This window comes from Ptychodera flava, chromosome 12 (genome assembly GCF_041260155.1).
Source record: "Ptychodera flava strain L36383 chromosome 12, AS_Pfla_20210202, whole genome shotgun sequence".
In the NCBI taxonomy this organism is placed as follows: Eukaryota; Metazoa; Hemichordata; class Enteropneusta; family Ptychoderidae; genus Ptychodera; species Ptychodera flava.
This window is the reverse complement of record NC_091939.1, coordinates 41,879,279-41,890,461: the sequence shown is the minus strand read 5'-3', so window position 1 is coordinate 41,890,461 and position 11,183 is coordinate 41,879,279. Positions and strand designations below refer to the sequence as shown.

The 11,183-nt window shown below is 36.5% G+C and overlaps 1 protein-coding gene across 1 annotated transcript; it reads right to left on the bottom strand.

Moving 5' to 3' along the window:
• Positions 1 to 916: 916 nt before the first annotated feature.
• Positions 917 to 10,902, bottom strand: LOC139145920 (uncharacterized). Its single transcript, XM_070717367.1, has 4 exons — positions 10,516 to 10,902; positions 6,568 to 6,706; positions 3,925 to 4,125; positions 917 to 3,033 (listed from the first exon to the last, which is right to left on the bottom strand). Exons 1-4 carry the CDS (start codon positions 10,627 to 10,629, stop codon positions 2,765 to 2,767), a joined length of 723 nt encoding a protein of 240 aa, XP_070573468.1. The 5' UTR covers positions 10,630 to 10,902; the 3' UTR covers positions 917 to 2,764.
• Between the last annotated feature and the right edge of the window lie 281 nt (positions 10,903 to 11,183).

The window sequence follows — 11,183 nt, the reverse complement described above, 5'->3', positions numbered from 1 at the left end:
ACATCTCCATAAACTAAGTAATAACAATAATGCATATTTGAAGTGTGTTTTTCCAGTTGTAATTTGATGCCATTCATAAACATAGTATCAGTGACACTCGGCTCACATTTGATTTGACGTGGCAGGCCAGAGTGAGTATACTTAACTATGTTTACCAATGGGAACATGCATACCAAGTTTAAAAGCAATCAGATGAGCAATTTCAGAGAAAATTACTTTTTGACCAACAAAATTTCACCACAATTTGAACAAAATCTGACAGAGATCAAACCTAGGATCATTCATATCAGGTTTGAAGGCAATCGGATGAGCGCTTTAGAGAAGAAGATTTTTTGACCAAAAATGGGAAAAATTGTCCCAAAAACACAACTATCAAAATTTCAGCAACATTTTCACAAATCTGTCGAAAGTCACCATAATTAACCTGCATACCAAGTTTCTACTAAATCTGGCCTGTGGTTACAGATTTTTAGCAATTTGCTGGATTTTCTCTTTTTGTTACCTCATTTGCATATTTTTGACACTGACATGTTCACCTGTACAACAAATACTAAGATGGTAGGTGCTGTGGTTTTGGAGTTTTTGATGTGGATACATACATACATACATGCATGCATGCATGCATACATACATACAAGAAAGAAAGAAATACAGACGTTACCAACCGACTTTTTGGTATTTATACATATACCAAATGTGAGCTAAAAATGACATTGAGAACACTCACATCTCAAAGACCAAAAAGTTCCCAACCGTACCGCCGTCTCAAGGTACATTGAGAGGTACAGGATTTTGTCTGAACAGTCTCCCATAAGTGTTGTACAGTGGACATTCAATAACTGAATTACTGAATTCTGTACCTAAGCTGTATCAGATTACCCATGGTTCTGTTCTCAATCTATCAAAGCTACATGTATCGAATGCTTCATTGGGCCGTTTAATACCATTGCAATATACAAGTATGCAATTCTGCAATTACAGTGTGTGATAAGGTGCTGATCAGATAAAATATTGTATAGGAGCAATTATGTATGCAAATGATAGTATAATAATGTGCTGATACAATATTTATTGCATTGAAGAAATCATTTTTCAATGACACATAAACACTTTGGTATATTAATGCACAATAAATAGTTACAGTAGCTGATGATGACCTGTGTACCACTGCAATTCTATACCAATGTAAACACAATACGGAAACTTAGTATGACATCATATCTGTGTTATCTCATAGATATAAGCTTTAGACGAGCAATGATATCCATACATTGAAAATCAACTATTCAGTCTGGCATATTATAAACTGAACAGACCATTACAATAAACTTAAAGGGTATCAATAGCTCAAGGACCATGGACAAATTTGATGAGCGATTCAAAGCTTTCATGTAAATTTGAAGATTTGCTGACAAGGTTAATTGGCTGGCAAAAAGTATCAGTGTATGACCAAGTATAGCTAAATTGCACTCCCAATGACAAAGATATAATACTGAAAAGTCTGTCATGAAATACACAAATACAAGTAGTGGATGTCTCATTAGCTACTGAAACTAAGAGAAGTTATCAATGTAACATGTCCCAGAGTACCATATACCCCAGATACAATAAAAACAGTCAAAAGTTACAAACACAATGCTGTCAAAAAGACAATTAATGCAGACCAACGCACAAGCAGCTGGCCTTAAGTCTGGGTCGCAGGTCATGGAAGGCCGTTGACTTAAACGTATTGAATATGTTGCAAAGAGATCCTTTCCACTGAAACTATCACACCCTGGATGACATGTATTTTAGTCAATGCTACACTACAGACAAAGGTTACTTTATGCATCGTGCATTGAAATCCTCACTAATGATGTTACATATCAATGTTCACTCTTTACATGTGGTATCCTTGAATGTCTAAAACCTATTTTGTTTTGATTTAAATTGGAAAGATTCAGACCATATGGGTCGTTGAGCTGGACTATCAGCAGCACATCTCTGTTCATTAAATCTGTATGAAAAAACTTTAAATTCATAAAAACCTACGAGAGCTGTCCCTTTCACCATCATAACAGTACAAGTTAACCCTGCTCCAGAACATTATCTTTCGGAGAAACTGAACAAATTAAACAAATACTGATATTCATAATAGCCTTAATGAAGACTTTTGTTACATTATGATCACAGATTGGCCCGTACAAAAGAAATCATTTATGGCATTATTTATTAGTTGGCATACAACAAATTTGCTGGTAAGTGTTCAAAAAGCGCTGCAACTTTACATCACAAATCTGCACTGTACAACAAGTCAATGCAAAAAATTTTGTACAATATTATGGTGAGTTTTCAACATGAAAAAATACTCCAAAAAGTTGACATTTTCAATGCTATAAAGTATTATTAGAGCATAAGAGACAATCATGATGAGGTAAACGTTATCAACAAATTGATGGATTTCAGTTGAATTGGTCTCACCTTACCGTGGGATATATTAGTATGGATCTCTGATAAAGATCAATGACAAATGGTATAATGTATCTGGGTGGATTTTTTAGCTCTGTAGGACCAGTGCAGGGACTTTCTATTATCTTGTGTGTCTGTAAATACCTCTCCCTAATTACACAACTTTTGAAAACAAAGATTTCAAGCAATGAAAGCCACTAGTGGCAATATTGAAATAATGGGAGTAAAAAGTTCCTCCTGTATGTTTGAAATGTTTTTAAACCATGACTTCAAGGTAAAAGTAAAACCACTTCCTCCAAAATAAAAAACCAAAAATTCATGTATTTCTTTCAGACATCTTGCTGAACTTTTTAGAAGAAGACCCAGCTGCCTTGAGTTCATCTATTGAACCTTGCATTGCATCCAATTTGCCCTCCATCTCAACCACACGTCCATGGAGGTCCATTATTGCATGGTTAAGCTGAACAAGACCCATCTCTGAGGAACGCCTCTTTAGCAGTTTGCGGAGGATGTAGAGAGAGACTAAGATGCAGGCTGCAACGATGGGATTGTTTGCCAGGGCATTCAAAAGATATAACGTGAAGCCTGGCGAGGAAGAAAGCATAAATAATCCATTTCAGCTGAATATTTCACATTTGCATTTCTGTGGAAAGACCTTATTTCTAGAGAATATGGTGTTAATGTGTGTTTGGTGTTCAGAGGTTTAACGACCAGTATAACAGATTTGATGGTCCTATAGAAAATTTTGGACATCCTCTGCTGTTTTGTCAAACACATCCAGCAGTATTTAACAATTCATACAGCTATAAGAATTGTAAATCAGCTGGTCGAGAGAAGAAATCTGATGGTCCTCAACTTCTGATTACCAGATTGCACACTCCTGTTGTAAATGTTTCAAAGCTCTGCTTACTCTTTGCTGTTGAATCATGTACTTCTTGAAATAATGCCTTTAATTTTATGCCAGGATCTGTAAATTGCAATGACTGTGACTAAGGGTAGAATGCACCATGGGGGCAAATATTCGGACTCCAAAACTTGTCTTTTACAAATCTTTTCTGATGTACCACTTGTGGGAGCTCATTTTGAAGCTCTTGGATGGAGTAAGAAACATTTTACCATCCAGTTATTTGAAAATTTTATTTTTGCTGTAGAGTTAACACAGGGATTGCGACCATTTTAAATTTCAAATATCGTTAAATGTCAGGTCATTTGTTTCTCTAGTACTAAAATTTGCACGTTGATCTCTGATTTTTATTTTCATGTGGTGAGACAATGGTTTAACCCTTTCACCCCAGTTCCCTGTGTACAGGTCCAACTTTACCATAAAAACAATGGATTTGGGACAAACCATGGTGGTGAAAGGGTTAAAGTTTCATTTAGGAAAGTTTTGAGCAAAAGTTTAGATCTTTCACTTTCAAGGCCCATACTACCTTAAATGAAGTTTTCTTCTCTCTAATAAGATAAGATAAATCTTACCAGTTGCATAGATAACTCTGCGGAGACACCAGGCTGCTCCAAATATTCCATACAGTAGAAACATGACAGCCATGAGATAGAGGCTTGTACCAGCAGAAAAGAAAATGACAGTAATGAGAGCAACAAGTAACCAGGCCACTGTCAACACTGCTGTGACAACCTCTGGGGCATTCTTTTCTGCATGTCTTGGAAGTTTGGCAGCTGAAAATGATAAAATTATTATAGAAATAACGGGCGACGCGCTGACCATTAACGTTTATTTGTGGGCAAGGGCGAGAGGAAAGCCAAAAATTAACGGGCGAGGCTTGCCGAGCCCGTTAATTTGGCTTTCCTCGAGCCCGCACCCACAAATAAACGTTAATGGTCAGAGCGGAGTCTGTTATTTCCATTATATTATCAGCGAACCCGAGAAATCCGTCAAAATTTGCGAAAATTTCCGGAGCGAACGACAACTGGGCCCTAGAAAACTGAGCAATACGCGACGCACTGTCACGCGCGCTGTAAAAATTGGCAAATCCGGAGATGTTTTCAGAAAAAAGTATCTCAACATGACCTACAAGTGCTTCATTTTATTTTGTGATTGATGGTGATTTACGTTTGAGCTGTAAAGTTACGATACTTGAGTTGTTAATCTTATTATTCATATTCACAGGCATGTAAATGAACCATTACTGTGTATTTGTGGTCAGTCACGTGGTTCAGCTCGACCAATCAAAATGCGACAGGCAGGGCATGGTAATATAATTCATTTTAATACAGCTGAATTTCGGAAAAAACATGATGGTGAAAAGTTCTTTAAAGAGCCAGTAATGCTAACTTTTGATATTTTTATTATAATTTGTTTTTATCAATAACAACTTCATATTCTACTCCCAAAGAATGTTGAAACACTCACTATTTAGCTTGTCAACATAGCGTCTATATTGTGTAAAATGCATCGTTATTATTTACATTTGAATTCTAGTCCAGACCAGAATTCACTTGTCAACAATAACAATGCAGTTTACACATATACCGGGTACAGGCTAAGTTGACAAGCTAGACAGTCTTGTGAAGTAGAAAAAGGAATTATGGTTGACATTCAAACAAAGGTGGTGAAAGTTAGCATTACTTTACTTTATTGCTCAACAACACACTCAGGGAGTGCAGTAAGGTAAAAATTACAAAACTCCAAGATGCAAACTTCAACAAACACTGGATGAAGCTGCTGCTGGAGGAGGAACTAAAGTACGAGAAATAAATTTCACAAGAGGTATTTTATCTTTGTGAGTAAAGACATATATGACTTTTCTCTGTCAATTAATATAAGGTTATTCACAAAATACCGGGATTTATGTCCGAGTACATCGTGCAGCGGAGGTATTGTCCGAGACGCGTAGTGTCGAGGACAATACCGTAGCGTACGATGTACGAGGACATAAATCCCGGTATTTTGTGAATAACCTTATTATTATACACCTTTTTAGTCCAATTTTACCTGAAAAAAGTCAAAATTTAGGCGTTTTTTGATGCTTCTCGCGCACTACACTGAGCGATCGCGAGCAGACTGGGAACGCGCTGAACGCATTCAGCGCGTCCGCTAAAAGCGCACAGAACGAAATTTCTACCTGCGCTGCGCAGTGCACGTGGTAGAAATTTTAAGTCAGCAGCATAATTTCACTCAAATTCACGGGTTTTGGACTGACCATGATTTACTTTGTGAAGTACTGAATGTTAAGAAGTATATATTTTTGTAAAAAATGTAAAATATTCTCCTCTTTTTCCTCTTGTTGACATAAAGGTGTTTTGAGGTCAAAGGTCAAATAGCGTCCAATAACACCTAAAGTTATTGTACTCCGCGTCAAAGTTATTGGACTCCGCGTCCTCTGATACCGAAACTTACTGTACGACGAAACTCCATAGGTTACAGACGTAGGTGTATAATAATGTCAATTACTGGCCCTTTATTTTCAGCTTTTCAGAATTTTTGCAAATGAGAGATGTGAAGAAGGTCAATGAAGCTTTCATCTGAAAGCTATGTTTTCTCATCGGTCTATTAGTGCCAAGATTTCTTGAGGGTCTATTATTTGCTTTTACAAATTCAGAATAACCCACACTTTTGAGGGTCTAAACTGATACCTCCTGATAGAATGATCTAAACCGATACCGCTTGATAGAATGGGCCATTTTTCTAACGTTATTTCAAAGGCTGAATAATTGCACCATAAATAAGTTCTCAAAGAATACTTGATATTGGTGGGTTACCGGTATTAGTAGTTGTACCACTCTATGTGGCAAAGGTTTACAAAATAACCTGAGGTCTGACCATTTCACAATAAGCCTGAGACTATTTGTGGTAATTGCATGCACTGCAAAGATGGAAAACCTTCATTGTGTGTATACCCGGTAGTTGTAAGACTGATAGTGCGTTTATTGAGAGCTATCGAGGAATTTCTAAAATCTCATCTCAGTATCATCATTTGTGACTGCAATAAAATTCATCAAAAATTGATAATGATATACCGGTATGTTCGATGATAACAACAATTTAAGGAATGTGTAGTTCCTTCTTTGCATTAGTGATTAACACCTACTACAGTTTCAAAAAGACTTTATGGAAAGTGATAACAGTGGAAAGATACTGTAGTTTTCAACTCCACTCACCTTCCACTCCAAAGAATTCTTTGCAGGTTTCATCAGTAAATGTGTAGGCGCCTTGCAAGTAAGGTGTGATATATTCATCCACATATGGCTGTACTGCTTTGGTCAATGCCTTCCAGCCTTCTTTTATGTTGGTCTTAATCTAACAATGAAATAAACTGTTCTTGTAATTTTGGTATTTGAAGAAAGGTTATTCATATTCAGTTCATAAACGACTTTGAATGCATGACTTATCCTATGAAATAGAACCTGAACAAATGGGTTAAGTTGGAAATACGGTAGATATTTTTGTCTTTTAATTTTGAAATACACTTTTATCTCTGAACAAATCATACAATCAAAATCTTTCAATCTACAAAACTAAATGGGCCAAGGTGTTGTTTTTATCTCCACACATGTCAGACAGAGAAACATAAACAAATCATCAGGAAGAAAGAAGAAGCACATTGCACTGACATTACAAAGTTTGGTGATTTGTTTATGTTTCTCTGTCTGACCTGTGTGGAGTGGCCTGGTTTGTTGTGTGACTGAGAGCATGTAGCTGATAAAAGATGTAAACAAGAATACATCTAGCCTGCTGTGTTAAAATCGCTGATACACACCAATTTATAATAAACAACGCCTTTGCCAATTGAGTTTTGCAGCTTGAAAGATTTTGATTGATGCTCCTCTGGAGAAAGACTGTTAGCTTTGACAATATACCCTGATCAAGAGATACCGGTATATTCACATTGCCATGTTCCACATGTAACTGATGAAATGTATACACCAGTGACCTCATGTCAATGTTTAAAGCAATTATGGGACCACAACCTTACAAAGATGGCATTTTTTTCATTTGTAGTTTGAGTCTTATAATGCTAACATTTTGCACTCCAACTTTCAAATGATGTATTGAAATTAATAAAATGATACGTTGCTTTATCCAGTTGTATTGGTGTTGTTGACAGAAGGGGAGTCCCATTTTGGGACGATAGCAATCATTTTAATTATTCTTCATTATCATGAATTCTTTAATATGCTTCTCTATTTGCATTAATGAGGTAATGTGTTGAATATTTACACTGATTAAAATGGAAGAAAATATTATAAACATGACTCTGTGCTACTGTGTCATGAAATATTCATCAATTTGTAGGTCAACATGAACACTTGACAGAAATGATATATCATACTCTGAAGTACTGTCAAGCTTAATGCAATGACTGACAAGAGATATTGAAGGACTGGAGTGCATGGGAAACTGGATAAATATGGGAATTCTACTTTTACAAGCAAATGAATGTATCAAAACCATTACTTGATTGGAGTGAACAGACAGAAATAGAGATGATTGCTATTGCCTTAGACAAGTATAAACTGTGTATTTCTAAAATCACATATTAAATGAAAGTATAAACTGCAGAAAGCTGTATAACTACAGATAATTATTATTTTGCCCAGCACTACAACATTATTGGGAATATACCATTGTAATGTGTTTTGCATATGCAGAACATCTTATTTGTTAAGAACATCTATTTTTAGAACAAGATATCATTGCCTGGTAGAAGGCTACCATAGTTTACATATAGTCATAGTTTTGTAAATTTAAAGTTTCCGCCTCACAAAATTGGTCATGGATTAGACTTTCAAGAAAAATGACACTACATGGCATTATTCATCAGAGTGAGTGACAGGTGCATTATATGTTATTGTTTTCAAACACTCAAATTTAAGTATATTAATTAAAACATCAAAGGTGATCTTTTATTTTTCAGCAATTCTCAAATGAGCATTGATATCTATGTATGATACATAAGCCTGGAGTAGAATGCCCTTTATACCACTCTCTCTCTGTCTCTCTCTCTCTTTCTCTCTCTGTATATATCTATATATATATAGAGAGAGAGAGAGAGAGAGAGAGAGAGAGAGAGATGATCGAGAGCAGAACAGCGATGACGAGAGAGAGAGAGAGAGAGAGAAGAAGGGGAATTCAAGTGAAAAATAAAGTCATAATTGTAGAGGTTAATAACAAGCAAATGACATGGTCTTCTATCCAAACCAATCGTGCTATGAACTGAAATAAAGGGTTAAACAATCAGTGAGATTGTTCAAAAATTATGACAAACCTGACATTTTTGTAAATTTTGCCTGCTGTTCTGTTTATGGAGAAATTACATATGCTAAATAAAACTGTGACCTTAGGGATTTCAATAACAATGCTTGAATGACTTGCTAAGCTTGATACATTGTCTACTTTGTATTAAAATGTATCTGCTGACATTTGCATAACAATAAATAATACATTGTGTTCAACCATTGAGCTCCCTCCAGGGTCTACAGTTAAAATACCAATTGCAGAAAAAATTACCAATTTTGACCTCTTTCATATTAAGCACACTTGCTAATGTTGTGCAATTTTCCTTTTGATGAGAAATTTCACAATATTTTTTCACCGTTATCAGAAGGATGCAAATGTTTTAATTATCAAACCACAGCTACTAAAATAGATATAACAATAGATGGGTTATTGAATTGTGCTATTCTGCTAAATTATGAAACCAATGACCTGCTTTTAGACAACAATCAACTGTAATTCTTTCAGCTGAATAATGATTTTAAAAAACGCTTTGCAGGAATAGAAATATAAAAACAATATATTATGATACTTTGTAATGTTATCATATTTGAAAAAAGCCAGTAGGTGGTTGCAAGTTTGTTCTGAGATGACTTTCCACAGAGCGTACGTAGTTGCAAGTTTCTTTACGGTCTAATACAATCATTTGCGGATGAGTTAGGTAAAAATAATTGACCTGTCCTGTGTTTATCACTCTACCATTTGGTAAAAAAGACCACACCTATGGTGTGTCCATAAAAATTTCATTCATATTTTTGCACTTGAGAGTATCGATACCTTGTTTTCCAGTTAGCAATATTTCTCGTTTATCATTCTGTGTTCCGATGATATTAATATCCCTGGTACACACATAAGTAACACTTGATACTGGATTTTGTTATGATGGACTACAAATGAATTAATGCTGAACTTTATGTTGAATGTTCTACACCAGATGTTACAAAATTATGCCTGGCCAAGCTTGCTCTACATTGTGCATTCAAAATGCGTATCCTTGGTACCATGTAATTGTTCTCTCATACCTGCACAAATTATCCAGTGTGCCCGGGCTCAATAAACTATTGCCTTTCAAGCGTCACAAGACTGCAAAACGATCTACCCAAATGCTTATTTTTGGTATTGTGCTGTAACAACAGGAGATCAGAAAGATTCACTGTTAATTCATACTGATAGGATTTTTTCATTTTTTTCCTCGTTTTGTACTTTTTAACAGTCTTGTCAAATTTTTGGCAAGACTGAAGATAAGTGGACACAAATTTTGTTTGAATTGATATAATCTAGGGTTAGAATTAGGTTCATTGTTAGAATTATTAAATTTACAGTCCCCTGAGAAATCCCTTTAAATAGTTTGCAACCATAGGGGTGTCCACTAATATCTTCACTTGTCCCGATTTTTTATTTTGTCTCACAACAATCTTTCAAAGAAATTCTGGAAAAGCCTGCAAGCTGACATGGGATTGTATGATATCCCTAATGCTATTGTGATGAGTATTGTCATGTATTGCAGTACAGCTTCTCTGCTAGCTGCATCCATGTTTCAGGAAAAAATAACTCTTTACCTCATCATCTAGATCCGAAACATTTATTGGACCTCAGGTTTCGGATCAAAAACATACTACTTGTTCATAGGAGGACCTGCTACTTCAATGGTTAAACAATGTCATCGGTCGTCTGCACTTCACCAGTAAAGATAACAGCGGCAACAAACGGTGACATTCAGGGAGGGAGGGTGATTGAGACTGCTATGGTACACACAATACATGAAATTGCCACCGCCTCCAGTCCAGGCGCCATGGTCACAGCAATAAATTGAAATACCGAGCCACACATACCTGTTTGAGAATGTCCTGTACTTGGTCGGTGATGGATTGTTCCGCTGAACACGAGACGATAAAAAATACGAGAGCGATTGAAATAATTGCCAAACTCCTGCGAAGGGACGCCATGCTTTCAGACTTTACTGACAGATGAAACACACAAAGGGTTTCTACTGTAGATCGATGCAACGACGATCGGCGTTTTTCTGGTGAAACGAGAGATAATTCAGGTTGGGATGCTGTAAAGCCCTACACCACGCACCGTTTGGTTCCTACTGTTTGGCTAAAAATAGCGACGCTCTTTCAGCGATGTGAGGCTGTCTGTAAATGATAGTTACGTGTCACACACCGCGCACAGGACATAAAAGAGGTGGGCAATGTAACCTCGGAAAAGAGGAATTCCCGGAAGTGAATCCTCCGCTGACGTCATCGCGTCACATTTTCTGCGCAGTCGTTGACCCCGATGGGATTCCCCTTGTGACAGTGTGTAAAGTATACACAGTGCTGGTGCAACTTTCTACAGGCAGATCAAAACTCATCTTCAGTCATTGCCTTTCCGATGATATGCGATTAAGGGCCTGGGTGCAGAACACAAACCTGATCTTCACGCTATGGGATGTCACACATTGCGAATTCTTCGTTGTAACCTGTTCTGCAATCTAAATTCGATTTGATTCAATGCA

Coding starts and splice junctions, on each gene's coding strand:
- LOC139145920 (XM_070717367.1), bottom strand. CDS start 10,629: ATGGCGTCCCTTCGCAGGAGTTTGGCAATTATTTCAATCGCTCTCGTA. Junction 6,707..10,515: donor TACAGGACATTCTCAAACAG/GTATGTGTGGCT, acceptor TTTCATTGTTAG/ATTAAGACCAACATAAAAGA. Junction 3,034..3,924: donor CAGAGTTATCTATGCAACTG/GTAAGATTTATC, acceptor CTTCCTCGCCAG/GCTTCACGTTATATCTTTTG.